This window comes from Hyla sarda, chromosome 3, assembly GCF_029499605.1.
Source record: "Hyla sarda isolate aHylSar1 chromosome 3, aHylSar1.hap1, whole genome shotgun sequence".
Taxonomy (NCBI): domain Eukaryota; kingdom Metazoa; phylum Chordata; class Amphibia; order Anura; family Hylidae; genus Hyla; species Hyla sarda.
In genome coordinates, this window is record NC_079191.1 from 252,941,518 (window position 1) to 252,961,721 (window position 20,204).

The window sequence follows — 20,204 nt, forward strand, 5'->3', positions numbered from 1 at the left end:
ATTTGAGAAAGCAGTACAATAGAAAAGTATGTAATTATGGGTATCCTTTTAATGTGCAGCGTGAAAATTAAAATTCTCACAACAGTCTGCATGCATATTTTTTTTTCCCTGGGACTATTCTTTGGCAAATGTATTCCCCAGGGAGTTATATTCTATGTTTAATGTTTACAGCCCTTTTTATATGTAAATTGTTACTGTAGCCGGTTTCCATGGTTGCCGATCTGATACAGACACTCTCTCCCATATGCAGTGTTCTGAAACACCTTGAGCTACCCCCTGAGGACGCTGCATTATCGCGGCAGAAACGTGTTGGAACCCCATGCTGTGATTTCTTATATTTACATTTATAGTTACTTTGGTAGAGATACTTTGTTTACATCACTTAAAGGAGTAGTCCAGTGGTGATTCAGTGGTGAGCAACTTATCCCCTATCCTAAGGATAGGGGATAAGTTGCAGATCGCGGGGGGTCCGACCGCTGGGGCCCCCTGCGATCTCCTGTACAGAGCCCCGACAGCCCGCTGTAAGGGGGCGTGTCGACCTCCGCACGAGGCGGCGGCCGGCACGCCCCCTCAATACAACTCTATGGCAGAGCCGAAGCGCTGCCGTCGGCAATCTCCGGCTCTGCCATAGAGATGTATTGAGGGGGCGTGTCGGCCGCCGCCTCGTGCGGGGGTCGACACCCGCTATCTCGGCGGAGAGCCGGGGCCCCGTACAGAGAGATCGCAGGGGACCCCAGCGGTCGGACCCCCCGCGATCTCAAACTTATCCCCTTTCCTTAGAATAGGGGATAAGTTTTTCACCACTGGACTACCCCTTTAACTAGTATCTTCCTGTTATGTGGATAATTGTGCTATTCTTATTAGCATGGTTATTAAGTTGCATCAGGGCTGAGCACTCTGTCTTGAGTATGGGTGCACAGCGCCTGCTTTTATTGTATAGAGCAATAGTCTATATCCTCATGTAGCTAGTGCGCTAATCTGGCAAAACCAGATATTTGTTATCTCTTGATATTTTTTTAAAGACACATTGTTTTTTGTATACATTTTATTGAAAACAAATAAAAAGTTATATTTTATGGTCCTCCCCGCTTTAATCCACACTGGTGATTAGGCTTTATTTTCTGTATATTGTAGGCAGAGGATTCCTAGTTGTCATACACACATACTAGTTTATTATGACTATTAAAGAGTACCTGTCATTATCTTATTAAATTCTATAATCCTCCTAGTTCACTGCCCCATCATGATAAACCACCCCCTGCCTTTACTTTTTAGTATTCAACCTTGATATTGCTCTATATTTTCTGCTCAGTCTCAGATTCACAGACTGGGAAGGGGCGTTACCCAGCAGGCGTGCTATCATCTGAAGCCATACAGGGGAGAACTTCCTCACGACACACAGCCCCGAGCAGTTCAGTGTGAGATGGCTAATGCTGCACACACCCCCCTCAGCACTCCAGACTGCATTTCCTGTGTTTGGACTTCTGCCAGGCCAGCGGGAGTCCAAAGTCTGTGCAAGAGATAGGGGGTAATGTGCTCTGGACAGGTAGGGAGACACCTAGTGACAGCTTTTTTAAACACAAATAAGAAAACTTAATTTCTCGTTCACTCTTCATTGGGGGACACCTAACTGATTGGTATATGCTCTTGCCACTAGGAGGCGCTGACACTAGGAAAAAGAAAAGTCAGCTCCTCTTTGGCAGGATATACCCGCCCACCTGCAGTGAGGCAACCAGTTTTAGCTAGTGTCACTTAGGAGGTAAGACACAGGTCTGGAGCTCTCCAGACCTTGCCTTTTTTTTTTATTATTTTCTAGTAAGGGCTGTTTAGTCAGGTTCTTTATTCCTTTTTGTTTCCCTTTTTCAGGTTGGGGTTCAGGAGCATGGCGCTACATGTTCCCCCATATGCGGCTAAGGTGCACGGGACATAAAATACAAATGCACCGTTAACCCCTTCCCGCCAACGGCCAGCGCCTGGGGTTGCACCGTGGGTCCAGGTCCCCCTATTTTCCCTGCTCGTCTTGGGCTGTAGCAGCATGACGTGATGCAGGTGACTAAAATGCTGGCTGAAGACGTCTCTAGGTGAGTATGTGAAGATAGGTGAGTATGTACAGATGGTCGGGTGAGTGTTCCCCTCCCTGCACGGGACTTAAGGGTTTATTCCTTCCTTGTGGTTTTCAGGGGCCTGGCTCTTGTGGGGATGTTTAATGGGGTCGGGGCTCTCACTGTTAGTGTCACTTGTCCCTTACCCGGGCAGCCGCCGGTTTTTATTCATTCCCTTTTATTCATTCCTTCACAGCTCCAGCCCGTCGCTGTGTCGCCGGCGGCGGAAGCCATAATGGAGGCAGGTAACTCCGCCCCCCTTCTTCCCGAGTTCAGAGCGGGAACCTGGGATCTCAGCTGTAGGGAGGCTCTCTGCCGGCACTGCCTTCAGAGCGCCGACAGGGGAGAGATTCTTTGCCTCTCCTGACGGGGCTTGCTCCGCCCCTTTCCTCCCCTCAGCGAGCTCTCCGGTCTGGCGCGCTGCAGGGGGTTTACCGCTGGCTGGGGTGACGGCCGGTGTACCCCTCCGGCCGACTACCCCCGGGCAGCGGTTGCGAGTCTGCGTGGGGGTTCGGGCATTGCTGTCCCTCACGCGGCGATCGAAAACTCTCCCGCCGGAGGGACGGGGATCTGTCTACTCCCGGACGGGGACTCGGAGCTTAGCTCCGCCCCAGTCTTTTTTCAGAGCTGGTCCCGTCCGCTCTCGCAACCTTACTGCGGTGGGTGTGTTACTGGACGAGGACTGGTACATGTCCCCGTCCATACAGCAGTAAAGTGGGGGTCTATATTTGCCACCACAGCGGCTCCACCACTATGACCCCCCCCCCCTCCCAGAGGGCGGAAACACAATCTTGCATAAGTAATATTTATTGGGGGGGGGGGGGGGGGAAATGCAGCTTTTCTAGCCATTTGGTGCAGTTTGGCACCCTCTTGTGGCCAATCCTGGCATTACATTGTATTTGCTTTAAGTTTAATGCCTACAGCCCTGAGTTCCTGGAGTCACTCCTGCTGGCCTTCTGGTACCTCCCTACTGGGATTGATTCGCTGTCTGCTGTGGACCCATATCTATGGCAGAGCTTTGGTGGTTCAGTGGTAGAATTCTTTTGCAGTTCCAATACCCCACTGCTGGGTGCGGTATATGGAGAACTGACCGATGTGTCTTCAGGACCCATACCAGTTAGCCAGACAATGGTCTGCATGGTTTCCTCTGCCGTTTGGTGCACGTCTCTCAGCTGATGTATCTGTTGCTGCAGTTCCGATACCCCACTGCTGGGTGCGGTATATGGAGAACTGACCAACGTGCCTTCAGGACCCATACCAGTAAGCCAGACAGTGGTCTGCATGGTTTCCTCTGCTATTTATCACACATGTCATGGCTGAGGTGTTTGTGGCGACAGTTCCGATACCCCACTGCTGTGTGCGGTATATGGAGGACTGAACCGATGTGTCTTAAGGACCCTAAGGCTCGTTACGAAGTCTTCTACGGACCCCTTCCAGTAAGCCAGACAGTAGTCTGCATGCTTTCCTACATCGCCGGTCACACGATTCTCGGCTGCTGCATCTGCGACTAGAGTTCCGTTTCCTCACTACTGTTGGTGTATATGGCTGTCTTCCGTGGATCCATGCCATTAGGCCAGTCGGTTGTCTGCATAGTTGACTACACCGCCTGTCATACATCACACGGCGGATGTGTCTGCGGCTGGTGTTCCAGTCCCTCTCTACTGAGTAAGGTACTGATGGGATGAATAGTTGTTGTTGGTGTATCCCTGCCAGTAAGCCTGACCGTGGTCTGCATGGTTGCTTACGCCACCTGTCATACATCAGATGCCTGATGTATCTGCGTCTGGGGTTCCGGTCCCTCACTGCTCAGTGAAGTGCAGGTGGCATGCTTGGTTGTCTTCTGTGCATCCTTGCCGGCTAGCCAGATAGTGATCTGCAGGGTGGCCTACACCGTCTGTCAAACTTCAAACGGCTTCTGTATCTGCAGCTGTAGTTCTGGTACCTCATTGCTGGTGAGGTGCCAATAGGATGCATCGTTGTCTTGGACTCTTACCAGTGAGCCAGTCATTCATCTGCTTGGTGGTCTACACCACCTGTCCTACATCTACCACCTGTTGTCTCTGCTTCTGCAGTCTCGGTACCTCACTATTGTGGGTGGTGTCCGACGGAGTGTTCCATTATCTGCTCTGGTCCATGCCAGTGAGCCGGCCGGTGGTCTGTATGGTTGCCTGCACCGCCTGTCATACATCACACATCTGCTGTGTTTGAGGCTGGGGTTCTGGTACCTCCCTACTGAGCGAGGTGCCAATCAATACACTGTCTCGTTTTCCATAGTCCTCTACCTATCTACCTGGTAGTGGTCTGCAAGGTTTCCTGCGCCACTTGTTACGCATCACATCACCGGTGTATCTGCGACTGGTCTTCCAAACCCTCACTACTGGGATGACTCGCTGTCTCCTAGGGACTCATACGGTAAGCCAGACAGTTGTCTGCATTTTTTCTTCTGCCGACTATCTCACGGCTAATGTTTCTTTGCGGCTAGTTTTCCAGTACCCCACTGTGGTGCGTGGTATACGTGGAACTGACCCAGTATGTCCCATAGACAATATGCAGGGATGTCAGCTTCTCTCTATCTCCCTTCAGGGGGCGGGGTTTCTTGGCTCCCCGCCCTTCCACCTTTTCGTAGTTGCGCAGTTCTCTCCGGCCTGGCTGTACCCCTTCCCTACGGTCTGGGGGGTTCCTTGCTCAGCCAGACTGCTGCTTTGGGTCATCTACCATGCATTGTCGCCCCGTGGACGGTAGTTCACCTCTGCCATGGTAGTTTTCGTGGGTGTCTCTCCGTTTTGCTCCATGTGCCTTATACACTGCACCACATACTGGTTTACTGGGTGGCCTGCTTGGCAGGTCCCTCTCTGCATGCCCGCTACTCTGTCTACAGGCCAGTATCTCCCCACTGTGCATCGTCGTGTGCGGGACCAGTCGTGGCCATGGTCTTTTTTTTGCCCTATGGCCAGACTGTCTGTCTGGTGTTCCAATCCACCTGGTCACCTCCCACATTCGGCTGCCATTGCAGCTGTAGTCCGGTGTCTCTCTCCCAGGTGCAGTCCCGCAGAGTGTGTGTATGTGGGTTCTTAGGTCCCTTCTTCCTGTAGGTCACACTGTGTCGGCCTTTTTTCCTGCTCCACATCCATTCTTCCTCTCCTGAGTCTGCGACCGCAGCCCTGGTGCCTAGCACCATTAGGAGTTGGGGTGTGGGTTTTTTGTTTTTTTGTCTGTGGATTCCGGGGCCTTTTGCAGCAACAGGAGCGTCTTTGTTCTCCTTTCTTAGGTTGCATTCTTGGTCTGCTGTGGGCATAACTCCTTTCCTGCTGGTTCCTGTGGATGTTTTCACAGTGTCTGCAGTCTTGGTCCGCCGCTGTTGTCGTGGGGTCCTCATGTCTGTGTTCCTACATATTCGAAGACCGCTTTGCAGGTTTAGAGCCACCTTCTTTGCTCGGTAGTGCGCTCAGGGGCTTCCGGTGCTGTTGTATCTGCAGTCCGGGGCGGTTGAGCACCTCTGTTCTGACATAGGGCCTGCTGGGGCGCCTGTTGGTTCAGCCCCTTTCTGTACTTCCGGGTGTTCTTTTCCAGGGTTTCTGTCCGGGTGACTCAGGTGCCTCCTCTATCACTATCTGGATTGACCCTCAACAGGCCTTGTATTTTTTGCCCAGCTTCGGAGTGCGGGGCTCTGATCCCTCTAGGATCGCACGGTTGCTCCTCTAGGCGGCAACTGTTGCGCTGGAGCCGGGGGGGGGGGACTTTGCAGTATTTGCATTTCCCTGCTCCTTCTGCGCCTAGCGCACGGGCCGCTCCCCCTTTTCATTTGGGATGCGGGGATCAGGGTGCTTGTCGTAGGTCTCTACTCCAGTTGTTGTCTCGGCCACCCTAGTTTTTCCCTCCTGGAGGGACTATTTGGTTTTTGCTAAGATGCATTCAACAGTGGATTTTACAGTCTAGGCTTGTGTGCTTTCTGTCAGCTATCACAGCCTAGTGCTCTGTATGTCCTTCTTACCTTTTTGTCTGGGTCAGTCTTAATGCATTGACCCTAGGTCCCCTGGGGTAATTCTTCCTATGCCCGGACCCTGGGAGTCCAGCTGGGCTCTTATCGGTTATCCTCCATTTCCGTTTTGACGGGATGTTTCTTGAGGCTGTTCAGGTCTTCTCAGACCACTCTGTTCTTTCACTGTTGGTTCCCTTGATGGACTCTGCCCTGAGATGCTGCGGTGTGCCTTCTTTTCAGGCGGCTCTACGATTCCTTGAGCCTTGATGATGGTTCAGTTCTTGGACATTTATAACGGCCGGCCTCCGACTCCTCAGTGATCCATTGGTCGGGGCGGTATTCCTGTTCTGCTCTCCTTTATTTCTTTCTGGAAGGTTTTTTTCGCAAGCATCTGGTTCCCCTTTTTCCTGTGGTTTCTTGTCTCTCTATTTGACCAAGGTGCCTTGGGTCTCTACAGAGGATGGACCTTTCCCTTGGTGTTCTGGTCCTTCTCCTTGGATGGGAGATCTTACGAGACCTCATTGTTCTGGGCCTAGTATGTCTCCGACCTGTGGACTCGTCCATAGACCTTGCGGGCATGCGAGTTCAGTCTTGGACTGTCTCCTTTCCGCTGGTGTTTGTTTTTTCCCACCCTAGGGCACTGCTTTGGTACATCCCATCAGTTAGGTGTCCCCCAATGAAGAGCGAACGAGAAAGGTGATTTTTTTTGTACTCGCCGTAAAATCTCTTTCTCGTAGCCTTCATTGGGGGACACCGCACCCACCAATTTCTTCCTTTTCCGGTTCTTGTTTTTTTCCGGGATTCCTTTCTACGGTCCTTCGGACGTATTCCCTTTCGGGGTTCTCCTACTGCTTTGTGACAAAACTGGTTGCCTCACTGCAGGTGGGCGGGTATATCCTGCCAGGGAGGAGCAGACTTTTCTTTTTCCTAGTGTCAGCGCCTCCTAGTGGCAAGAGCATATACCCATCAGTTAGGTGTCCCCCAATGAAGGCTACGAGAGAGAGATTTTACGGTGAGTACAAAAAAAAATCTCCTTTTAAAAAAATTTTTTTTTAAAGTACATTCGAAATATTTTTTTATTTACCATAAGGAGTGAAATAGCCAAAATTACTTTTAATGACAGTGCCCAATTAATGATCCTGGATATCTTCTTAATATGGTCATTCGATGAACTCCTTTAGTCATTGGTCGTATTCCTCTCTTGTGCTCATAACTTGGTATTTTCCTTGCAGGGAAAATGAAGCATTATGGAGAGAAATTACAGATCTGCGGGCTAAACACTCTCAACAGCAGCAAGTTATTAGAAAGGTAAGATGATACATTTTAAGAATGTTTTTCCATTCTATCTGTGGTACAGGAGGGAAGGTTCATACTTGCCTTGTCCTGTTTTGGAAAACTTGTTTAGAGACTTGATTTTTTCTTTTTTAATGTCTCCTCCTATTTTCAGATTGTCCAGTTCATTGTGACCTTGGTGCAGAATAATAGCTTAGTGAGCTTGAAGAGAAAACAGTAAGTTTTTTTGTTTTTGTTTTGAGTTTCTGTTTTGATGCCAGACAATGTTAACAGTAACTAATGTTTTCTATTGTTGTTTTGAAGGCCATTACTTCTGAACACAAAAAGTTCCCCTAAAGCCACTATACTACAGACATTGGTTAAAGAAACTGGAGAGGACAAACGCCATGTAAGTTTATTTTTATTTAACCATTAAAGAAGATGTCTGCTGGATAGGGGATAAATGTCTGATTGTTCGGACCCTGGCTCTGCTAAGGTGAGTTTTGTACCCAGCATGGCAGCTGGTCAAAACACGCCCCTCCATTCATATCTATGTATGAAGTGACCAAAAATTTTCTATTCTAGCCTTTTTTTGACTATTAAGCCATTGACCCCACGGTATAATTAACATTATAGTTGAATAGTTCGGACATTCACGCATGTGGTGAATCCATCTATGCTTATGTTTATTTTTGTTTTACATTATTTAACCTCTTGAGGACAAAGGGCATACCTGTACGCCCTTGTCCCGCTCCCCTTCTATGACGTGCGCTCAGGAGCTTAGCGCGGGTCATAGCGGGGTGGTTCCCGGCAGCAGATACAGTGATATATATAATAACCCCTTAGACACTGAGATCAAAGTTTATCGCAGTGTCTAAAATGTTTTAAAAAAAACAACTTCCCGGCTTTTTGGTTTCGCCATAGATTTTGTGGTGAAATGATTAATGCCATTATAAAGTAAAAACAAGCCCTCATATGGGTCTGTAGGTGGAAAATTGAAAACGTTATGATTTTAAGAATGGGAGGAGGAAAAATCGAAAGAGCAAAAATAAAAAATGGCCCGGTCCTCCAGGGGTTAAAAAAAAAAGGGTGATGTCGACTTTTATTATTGAAGGGGTTTATTCACTATTTTTTTTTTTCTTCTTACAATTGCATATACTGAACATAGCACAGCATCATTGATCTGCGTCATCTGCGCTTCATTAGTGCTGGCTTCCTGCACTGAAGGAGCGCCAATTGGTAGGGACCTTCCACCTGCCCTCTCAGCTGATTGGGACTCTGATTTTGTTGCTGTGATCGCAATCAGCTCCCTGATTTGGCTGACAACTGAATTTCCCACATTTAGACACCACAATCAACTTTGATTGCCACATCTAAAGGGTTAATGCCAGACATCGACCCGTCCAGCATTACCTTTGGGTCCTGGCTGCTGATGGTAACTGGGGCCCACTGGGTATGAAGCACATGTAGCCCGCATCTACGCCCTTCGTCCTTAAGGAGTTTGCATAAGCCTGAAAGATGTAGCAAAGCCTCTGCAAAATGGTAACATTTTATGCATCACAGGTACGTGTGCCATCAATTCCATTTGGAAAGATTTGTTTTCCACAATGTGTGTTACATGGGAAATGTTTGATCCCAGTTGTTGGGAGTAACCAAATACTTGATGATTTCTAAGGCTGGCATTGACTCATGTCCATTCATCCAGCTTAGCTGCCACCCAGTCTGTAGGCACTGGATCAAAAGACAGTGGGGGAGATTCATCAAACCCTGTCCAGTGGAAAAGTTGCTGACTTGCCCATAGCAATCAATCAGTTTGCTGCTTTCATTTTTCACAGGCCTCTTCAAAAATGAAAGAAGCGATCTGATTGGTTGCTATGGGCAACTTTTTCTCTGGACAGGTTTTGATAAATCTCCCCGAGTGTCTTTTTATCCTCTGAAAACCAACTGAGGGGGGGGGGGGGGGGGGCAGCTATGCAAGATGGTCTGCAGGCTATTTCATCATATAAGCCAATGTATGGGATGTTGGATGCAAAGATTCAGTTATTTGTATTCTGGACATGTTTGCAGGCCCTTAGTGGCAGAAAAATAATCCTATATACTTTTTTTTTTCTCTGATCTTTGCAGGTCCCACTTAGGACAGAAGCTTTAAACAGAGGGGAGATTTCTGATGATATAGTAATCTATGACATAACTGACAACATGGAGGATGAAGGAGAGAAAAACCATGCCACCCCTGACATTTCAAATACTCCCTCTCCTGATACAGTAAAGTAAGACCTCTTACATTTAACCATATAATATATGCTTTATGTTGGAAATTGCAGGTAAAAAAAAAAGTGTAAATTCTTAATGTTTCTACTAGTGCTCACAGTTCCCCCGAAATTGTAATAGTGGAGGATGACAGTGAAGATGAAAATGTCCCAGTTACTCAAGATAGAGCCGCAGATGCAATTGGGTCACTGAGCCCAGTACGGGAGGACGTTTCAAGCCCACTGATGTCTGGTCCTCTGCAACTGAACAACCAGTCTTCACTTAGCACAGAGGACCCTGTCTCCATGATGGATTCTATTCTTAATGAAAGTGGTGTCATTTCTCAAAATATCAATCTGCTTGGAAAGTAAGTGCTAATACACCGCATAAAGAGGCCTTATGAAAAATGAGTGAAGTGCTGAATGTGTTGCTCCGTTCAAAGGATCAATGAGGGTCCGAGCAGTCAGCACCAACAGATATAATGGTTATCCCCTATACTGTGGATTTTCATCTTCGAATTTACCAGTCATACACATAGCATATTTACAGATTATCACCTCTCCATTCATTCTATTCCAAATTGCAGTAGCCGATGGCTCACCTGCAAGTCAAGTTGAGGGACTCCCATAGAGATCATCCCATTCACCCACACTAAACCCAATACACTGGGTTATAGGGCTGGTGAACAGGAGACCGATGCAGGCTCTCTGATTAACATATGTACCTTCTGTCCGGTACAATTGGCGAATTGGTATTTCATTTGGTGCTTGAGCCTGCTGAGCGCTCATGTGACCAGCACCCATGAATATCCAAATTCACCCGGCGGGCACGCCTCCAATGCGCAATTCGCCAAAGAAAGAAGTGGACCTTCATAGGAGAAGTTAATACGATACCCTGCATCAGTCTCCTGTTCACCTGCACTATAACCCAGTGTATTGGGTTTAGGGTGGGTGACCGGGATGACAGTTTTCCTTTAATATGTCTAATTGGTTATAAGATGTTTGTAAAAATAGTCTCAGCAAATCAAGTACCAGTTTGCTTCTTTCCACCTACTGAGCTGTAAATTTTTTACCCCATGAACTTTAGTTTCTAACTTCACACTTCCTTTATGCCTTTTAATCTAAATTAATGTAACATTTCAGACAATTAAATTTTGTGGTAAAACCAAATGTGTTTCTTTTTTGCAGTGTTATATTTGGCGAGGTGGGGTGGGGGGGGGGGGGTATTGGCAATTAAAAAAATTAGGGGGATTTTTCTAGATTTTTTAAAACATAATTTTTTTTTTTTATTTGCGCCCAAGTTTGACTAGTAAAGCTGATGTTGTATTTGCTGAACTTGTCTTTTGTTTTACAGAGTGGAACTGATCGATTATCTAGACAGCATTGACTGCACATTAGAAGACTTCAAAGCTTTACTATCTGGACGTCAGTTCAGCATAGACAGAGACCTGCTGGTAGATGTATGAACAATTATTTTAATTCTTCCCCTTTGCTTCTATTGAACAGCATTATTGTACTATTTGGTCTTTATTTTGAGACAGGAAAAATGCCTGTTTTATAGGCAAAGTCTGTAATATTTTTTATTTTTATTCATATTTATTGATTTTTGTTCCAGCTAACACCAGCTGATTGATAAGATGACCCAGAAGTAGTCCAGTTAAAGTGGTTCTCCGATAGTAAAAAATAGTTTTAACTTGTCCCCTCGTGCCGCCGGATCTTACAAGTAGTCTAATTTACTTGCATTAAATGAGCCGCTCAATTTTTGCTGCTTCAGTATATATTAACTATCAGGAAGTGGAAAACATGCCGTCCCTTGTCCTCTTCGTCTCATCTCGCCCCTGCATGTGAGATAAAGACCATATGGCCTTTGTTTTGGCTAGGAGCCTGGCTTGCTGCATAGTCTCCTTGTAAGCTATGCTAACTTCCAAAACCATAGCAGCAATCCAAGCCCTCAGCTGTTATGTGACACTGTTATGAAAAAAAAAAAACAGCCTGAGGTGGCGAGCGTGTAGTGCTTTGTGCGTGTGCTCCTCTGTCTCGCAGTCTGTCCAACAAGGGGATTTGGTGCACATTGGCAGTATACGCAGCAGTCAGAACGGCGCTGCACTGACTGCCAGGAAATGTTGCCTCAGAGCAGTGTCTGACGGGAAGAACAGGGCCAACAAACGGATCGGGTATATAGAAATGGGGCATTAGAAAAAGCAGCATGGACCAGAAAAGATGAAAGGGTGCACCTATTATTCCTAAGGCTTTTTTTTTTGTTTTTGTTTTATTAAATTTTTTTCAATTTTTTTCAATTTTATTTAAATCATCAGATAAATCCTTAAATTTCATGTCTGTAATAATTATGTTCTTACAGAATGTGACCGCCTTGAAATATAAAACGAATGTTTTACGGCTCAGAAAATGTGCCAAGATACGGTGTGTTCGTATAGCCTAAGAACTCTCATTTTAGGTAGGCTAGGTTCACACCACGTGTTTGTCTACATTTAACTTGTTGACGTATAAAGACAAGCCAACTCGTCCTGAGACAGCAAGAAGTGTATGGTGCGGGCTCCCACCTCGAGCCCTTGTCATCCCGGCCAGCCTCCAGCTGATTCTTGTAGCTGGAGGCTGCTGTTAATAGCCGGACATGCAGCGATTGCTGTGGGCGGCTATTAACCCTTTAGATCTCCGCTGTCAAAGCTGACAGCGTCGTCTAAAGGGACCTTTAACTGCTCCCTAGTGATGTAGTGTAAAAGTGTAAAATAAATAAAAAGTTTTAAAAAGCACTAATTAACCCCTTCCATATTAAAAGTTTGAATCACCCCCCCCTTTCCCAAATTCCATATAAAAATATGTAACTAGAATAAAAATAAACATGTGGTATCGCCGTGTGTAAATGTCCGAACTATAAAAATATAATGTTAATTAAACTGCACGGTCAATGGCGTACTAGACGTAAAAAAAAAATCAAAAGTCCAAAATTACTTATTTTTTGTCACTTTGTATACCCTAAAAAAAATGTATTAAGCAATCAAAAAGTCCCATCAAAACAAGAATAGTGCCGATAAAAACTTAAAGGGTAGCTCCCACCATCCTCTTTTTTTTTTTTTTTTTTCTGTCCCTGCCTATTGCCCATCTATCCCTAACCCCCTCCCTGCCTTTATTATTTTTTTTTATTATCTTAAAAATGCCATTTTGTCTGCCTGGTAGTGTGCTCACTACCAGGCAGACTTCCCCAGCAGGCACCACGTCACTGATGCCTGCTGGGGGCCGAGTTCCGCCCATAGTTCTCCTGACAGGGTGCCTCCAGCTGTTTCACCACTACAACTCCCAGCATGCCCTGACATCTATTTGCTGTCAGGGCATGCTGGGAGTTGTAGTGGGGAAACAACTGGAGGCACCCTGTGTTGGAAGACACCCAGCCCCCGACCAATATCGCCCCCCTCCCCCTCACCTGTGCCGGACCATGAGCGGGGGTCCGTAGCAAGCAACAAGTGTATGCCCGGCTTCCTGTCATGCCCGTACACTCTGGAAACTGTCTCTATGTTTCTGGAGGATTGAAAGTCCTCCAGAACCATAGAGAGAGTTACCAGAGTGTACGGGCATGACAGGAAGCCGGGCACACGCTTGTTGCTCAGAGTGTGATGGGCCCTCCTGTAAATGGCGCCCCCCTCTCTTTATAACGCGCTCCCGGTAATGACAGGACACAGCAGTGAGGAGGCGGCGTATCCCCATAGGAGCCACGGCTGTAAGGAGAGGTAAGAGCCATGTGCCTCCCTGCTGCAGGGAGAATATGCAGCAGGGAGACGGCCAGTGTGAGAGTCCAGGGAGCCAATGCGCAGCCCTGGATTTCACTGTGCTCGCTCTCGCCTGTTTGATTGACAGGCGGGAGCGAGCACCGCAGTGACTGGAATTTCGACTCATTTGCCAGGCTCAAATGAGACGAAATTCTGTAGTGACATCACTGCCGAATGCATTCGGCCACTAGGAGGGCGACCCCTAGTGGCCAAATTTAAAAGTGATTTTAAACTGGTTTAAAATCACTTTTTTTAATTAAACTATATTAGAGATATGTTGTAGTACTTAAGTACTACAACATATCAATTTTTTTATTTCATGACCGTGCCCATTTAAGATCATGGCGCAAAAAAATGAACCCTCCTACATCCTTGTAGTTATAGGGGTAAGAAGATGACAATTTTACACATATTAATGCATGTAGTTTTATATTTTTTCTAAAGTAGTAAAATAAATAAAACCTACATTAATTTGGTATCCTTGTAACCGTATGGACCTACAGAATAAAGATCTGGTGTCATTTTTACCGGAAAGTGTACTGCGTAGAATCGGAAGCCCCCAAAATATACAAAATGGCTTTTTTTTCCCCAATTTTTCCCCACAAATTATCTTTTTTTTTTTGGCTTCACCATAAATTTTGTGGTGAAATGATTGATGGAATTACAAAGTACAATTGGTGGCGCAAAAAATAAGCCCTAATATGGGTCTGTATGTGCAAAATAGAAACAGTTGTGATTTTTAGAAGGTGATAAGAATTTCGCAAAAACTGAAAAACCCTGCATCCTTAAGGGGTTAAAGTATAGTAGAATCTCCCAAAAGTGGACAATCACGGGGAATTTAAAAAAGTGTCTGCTATTGAGAGATGTCCCCTATTGGGGAAAAAAGCTCAAAAATCTTTCTAAGGCTGGGTTTACTCCACGTTTTGTTAAATACGGTTCCCGTATACGGCTGGGAGTAGGGGGGGGGGGCTTAATCGCCACGCCCGCACTCAGCCGTATTTGGGAACAGTATTTAATGTATGTCTATGAGCAGACCGGAGTGAACCACAGCCTCCGGTCGGCTTCGTTTTCGGGTGTATGCAGTTTCCCGACCGGTCGACCACGCGGATGACCACATTTTTGCCTACGGTCGGGAAACCGCATACACCCGAAAACAAAGCCGAGCGGAGGCTGCGGTTCACTCCGGTCGGCTCATAGACATACATTAAATACGGTTCCCGCATACGGCTGAGTGCGGGCACCGCGATTAAGCCCCGCCCCCCTCCTCCCAGCTGTATACGGGAACCGTATTTAACAAAATGTGGTGTGAACCCAGCCTAAATGACGGAATACTTTTACTGTACTCACTATAGAGTGTAATTACCTATAAAACATGATAATAAGCGACATTACAGTAGAATCTCCCAGTGCTGTTTAATCACTCATCCCTCCCCTGTATCATTTCATGCCCGGTTTATACCCTGTGTAGTTAAGGGGGAATGAAATAGCATAGGGGGATCAAGAGGAAATTATGTGGCACAGCGGGTAATAAGGGGGGGGGGTGATTTGGCACAGGGAATAAAGTGGCACAGGGGATCAGGGAAGGAGGGGGGTGAATGATGTGGCCGACGGACGTACAGAACCACTGTTTAAACAGCCGTCTTGTGCTTCTGTGCTGGGGCTTCTCCAGGGGGGTGCCACAGGGGCCTGGGCCCCCTACTGGTGTATTGACTGTACCCCTGACGCTGGCCCTGTGTACAAGGTAGGACCAGCACATAAGCCTGGTTGTCTCCAGCAAAATTAAACGGTCAACCATGTTTTTGTGTACAGTGAAAAATGTGGGCTTATGGTCAGTTTTTTCTTACTAAGTGAACGGAAAAGGATTAAGCTGTAGGGTATATGGCAGCGTCCATTTTTAGCATCAGTTCAACGTGTTTTTAGAAAAAAAACTAAGACAAAAGCGTAGTATGAACCTAGCCTTACTTGGAGTACTTGTTTCTATGCCTTAATATAACTGACATGTTTTTTATGCTTAACCCCTTAAGGACCCAGCCATTTTACACCTTAGGACCCGGCCATTTTTTGAACATTTGACCACTGTCACTTTAAAACATTAATAACTCTGGAACGCTTTTAGTTATCATTCTGATTCCGAGATTGTTTTTTCGTGACATATTCTACTTTAACATAGTGGTAACATTTTGTGGTAACTCGCATCCTTTCTTGGTGAATAATCCCCAAATTTGATGAAAAATTTGAAAATTTAGCATTTTTCTAACTTTGAAGCTCTGTTTGTAATTAAAATAGATATTCCAAATATTGTTTTATTTTATTCACATATACAATATGTCTACTTTATGTTTTAATCATAAAATTGACGTGTTTTTACTTTTGGAAGACCTCAGAGGGCTTCAAAGTTCAGCAGCAATTTTCCAATTTTTCACAAAATTTTCAAACTCACTATTTTTCAGGGACCAGTTCAGGTTTGAAGTGGATTTGAAGGGTCTTCATATTAGAAATGCCCCATAAAAACCCCATTATAAAAACTGCATCCCCCAAAGTATTCAAAATGACATTCAGTCAGCATTTTAACCCTTTAGGTGTTTCACAGGAATAGCAGCAAAGTGAAGGAGAAAATTCAAAATCTTCATTTTTTCCACTCGCATGTTCTTGTAGACCCAGTTTTTGAATTTTTGCAAGGGGTAAAAGGAGAAAAATCTTCCTAAAATTTGTAACCCAATTTCTCTCGAGAAAGGAAATACCTCATATGTCTATGTAAAGTGTTCGGCGGGCGCAGTAGAGGGCTCAGAAGCGAAGGAGCGACAAGGGGATTTTGGAGAGTACATTTTTCAGAAATGGTTTTTGGGGGGCATGTTGCATTTAGGAAGCCCCTATGGTGCCAGGACAGCAAAATAACCTCCACATGGCATACCATTTTGGAAACTAGACCCCTTGAGGAACGTAATAAGGGGTACAGTGAGCATTTACTCCCACTGGTGTCTGTCAGATCTTTGGAACAGTGGGCTGTACAAAATTTTTAATTTGCACAGCCCACTGTTCCAAAGATCTGTCAGACACCAGTGGGGTGTAAATTCTCACTGCACCCCTCATTACATTCCATAAAAAAATTTTTTTTTACACTAACATGCTGGTGTAGACCCCAACTTCCCCTTTTCATAAGGGGTGAAAGGAGAAAAAGCCCCCCAAAATTTGTTAGGCAATTTCTCCCGAGTACGGCGATACCCCATATGTGGCCCTAAACTGTTGCCTTGAAATACGACAGGGCTCCGAAGTGAGAGCGCCATGCGCATTTGAGGCCTGAATTAGTGATTTGCATAGGGGTGGACATAGGGGTATTCTACGCCAGCGATTCCCAAACAGGGTGCCTCCAGCTGTTGCAAAACTCCCAGCATGCTTGGACAGTAAACGGCTGTCCGGCAATACTGGAAGTTGTTGTTTTGCAACAGCTGGAGGCTCCATTTTGGAAACAGTGGCGTACCAGGCGTTTTTCATTTTTATTGGGGAGGGGGGCTGTGTAGGGGTATAAGTAGTGTTTTTTTACTTATTTTATTTTGTGTTAGTGTAGTGTTTTTAGGGTACAGTCACACGGGCAGGGGATTACAGCGAGTTTCCCGCTGCGAGTTTGAGCTGCCGCGCAAAATTTGCTGCATCGCAAACTTGCAGCCTGATACTCACTGCAAGCCCCCTGCCCATGTGAATGTACCCTGTACATTCACAGGGGGGGGGGGGGGGAACCTCCAGCTGTTGCAAAACTACAACTCCCAGCATGCACGGTCTATCAGTGCATGCTGGTAGTTATAGTTTTGCAACAGCTGGAGGCACACGGGTTGGGAAACACTGAGTTAGGAAACAGACAATGTTTCCCAACCAGTGTGCCTCCAGTTGTTGCAAAACCACAACTCCCAGAATGCCCAGATAGCCGAAGGGCATATTGGGAGTAGTGGTTACGCAACAGCTGGAGGAGAACAGTTTGGGGACCACTGTGTAGTGGTGTCCAAGCTGTAGCCCTCCAGATGCTGCAAATCTACAACTCCCAGTATGCCAAAACTGTCCAGGCATGCTGGGAGTTGTAGTTCTGCAACATCTGAAGGGCCAGATGTTACAGAACTACAACTCCCAGCATGCCTGGACAGTAAGGGCATGCTGAGGATGTGTAGTTTTGCAACATCTGGAAGGGCACAGTGGTCTCCAAACTGTGTACCTCCAGATGTTGCAAAACTGCAACTCCCAGCATGCCCAGACGCCAAGGGCCCGACCGCAGCTGAAGAGGAACTCTCCTGTCGCCGCCGCCGCCTTCATCGCCGGGATCTGGGTCTTCAAGGACGAGGTAAGTACCGGGGCAGGGCCGGGCCCCAGCACTCCCCCGCCGCGTCCTCTGGTCTTCCTCCCGTCCTCTCCGGACTTCGCGGGGCAGGGCGGGAGGAAGTAACCGCCCCCCCCCTGCGATTGGTCGGTTAGCTAACCGATGAATCGCAGGGGATAGGAGGAGGTGGCAGGCTTGCCACCTCGCTCCTATACTTCAGCATGGTCCTGGCTTTCTGTTACAGCCGGAATCATGCAAAATTACCGGGCGGTCGGGTCCCAGAGACCCGATCAGCCCGGTATCTCCACAGATCGCAGGGGCGATTTCCCTAGCGATTTGAGGCGATCGCCGACATGGGGGGGCCTACATGGCCCCCATCGGCGTTTTCCCTGGATGCCTGCTGAAGCATTTCTGCTATACGGGTTCTGCTGTATATGCTATTCAGTGTCGGCTCTGCTATACGGGTTCTGCTGTATATGCTATTCAGTGTCGGCTTTCTGCTATACGGGTTCTGCTGTATATGCTATTCAGTGTCGGCTCTCTTCTATACGGGTTCTGCTGTATATGCTATTCAGTGTCGGCTTTCTGCTATACGGGTTCTGTTGTATATGCTATTCAGTGTCGGCTCTGCTATACGGGTTCTGCTGTATATGCTATTCAGTGTCGGCTCTCTGCTATACGGGTTCTGCTGTATATGCTATTGTGTCGGCTCTCTGCTATACGGGTTCTGCTGTATATGCTATTCCGTGTCGGCTTTCTGCTATACGGGTTCTGCTGTATATGCTATTCAGTGTCGGCTCTCTGCTATGCGGGTTCTGCTGTACATGCTATTCAGTGTCGGCTCTCTGCTATACGGGTTCTGCTGTATATGCTATTCAGTGTCGGCTCTGCTATACGGGTTCTACTGTATATGCTATTCAGTGTCTGCTCTCTGCTATACGGGTTCTGCTGTATATGCTATTCAGTGTCTGCTCTCTGCTATACGGGTTCTGCTGTATATGCTATTCAGTGTCGGCTCTGCTATACGGGTTCTGCTGTATATGCTATTCAGTGTCGGCTTTCTGCTATACGGGTTCTGCTGTATATGCTATTCAGTGTCGGCTCTCTGCTATACGGGTTCTGCTGTATATGCTATTCAGTGTCGGCTTTCTGCTATACGGGTTCTGCTGTATATGCTATTCAGTGTCTGCTCTCTGCTATACGGGTTCTGCTGTACATGCTATTCAGTGTCTGCTTTCTGCTATACGGGTTCTACTGTATATGCTATTCAGTGTCTGCTCTCTGCTATACGGGTTCTGCTGTATATGCTATTCAGTGTCGGCTCTCTGCTATACGGGTTCTGCTGTATATGCTATTCAGTGTCGGCTTTCTGCTATACGGGTTCTGCTGTATATGCTATTCAGTGTCTGCTCTCTGCTATACGGGTTCTGCTGTATATGCTATTCAGTGTCGGCTCTCTGCTATACGGGTTCTGCTGTATATGCTATTCAGTGTCGGCTTTCTGCTATACGGGTTCTGCTGTATATGCTATTCAGTGTCGGCTCTGCTATGCGGGTTCTGCTGTATATGCTATTCAGTGTCGGCTCTCTGCTATACGGGTTCTGCTGTATATGCTATTCAGTGTCGGCTCTGCTATACGGGTTCTGCTGTATATGCTATTCAGTGTCTGCTCTCTGCTATATGGGTTCTGCTGTATATGCTATTCAGTGTCTGCTCTCTGCTATACGGGTTCTGCTGTATATGCTATTCAGTGTCGGCTCTCTGCTATACGGGTTCTGCTGTATATGCTATTCCGTGTCGGCTCTGCTATACGGGTTCTGCTGTATATGCTATTCCGTGTATGCTTTCTGCTATACGGGTTCTGCTGTATATGCTATTCCGTGTCGGCTCTGCTATACGGGTTCTGCTGTATATGCTATTGTGTCGGCTCTCTGCTATACGGGTTCTGCTGTATATGCTATTGTGTCGGCTCTCTGCTATACGGGTTCTGCTGTATATGCTATTCCGTGTCGGCTCTCTGCTATACGGGTTCTGCTGTATATGCTATTCCGTGTCGGCTCTCTGCTATACGGGTTCTGCTGTATATGCTATTCCGTGTCGGCTCTCTGCTATACGGGTTCTGCTGTATATGCTATTCCGTGTCGGCTCTCTGCTATACGGGTTCTGCTGTATATGCTATTCAGTGTCGGCTCTCTGCTATACGGGTTCTGCTGTATATGCTATTCAGTGTCGGCTCTCTGCTATACGGGTTCTGCTGTATATGCTATTCCGTGTCGGCTCTGCTATACGGGTTCTGCTGTATATGCTATTCCGTGTCGGCTCTGCTATACGGGTTCTGCTGTATATGCTATTCCGTGTATGCTTTCTGCTATACGGGTTCTGCTGTATATGCTATTCATTGTCCGCTCTCTGCTATACGGGTTCTTGGATTAAAACCTCTGATGATCACATGGGTGCAGGGTTCGTCCCCCAAACCCACCTCTAGTAACTGTGCTGTTTGGACTGTGTGTACCTGTG

General features: G+C 46.8%; 1 protein-coding gene across 1 annotated transcript in view; it reads left to right on the forward strand.

Annotated features, from left to right (window-relative positions):
- The window catches only part of LOC130361039 (heat shock factor protein 2-like), a 33,305-nt gene that overhangs the window by 2,275 nt on the left and 10,826 nt on the right, over positions 1-20,204 (forward strand). Inside the window, exons 3-8 of the mRNA XM_056563599.1 lie at positions 7,314-7,389; positions 7,529-7,590; positions 7,678-7,762; positions 9,478-9,623; positions 9,716-9,970; positions 10,957-11,062. Coding sequence (XP_056419574.1) covers positions 7,314-7,389; positions 7,529-7,590; positions 7,678-7,762; positions 9,478-9,623; positions 9,716-9,970; positions 10,957-11,062 — 730 coding nt within the window. The remainder of the gene's footprint in view (positions 1-7,313; positions 7,390-7,528; positions 7,591-7,677; positions 7,763-9,477; positions 9,624-9,715; positions 9,971-10,956; positions 11,063-20,204) is intronic.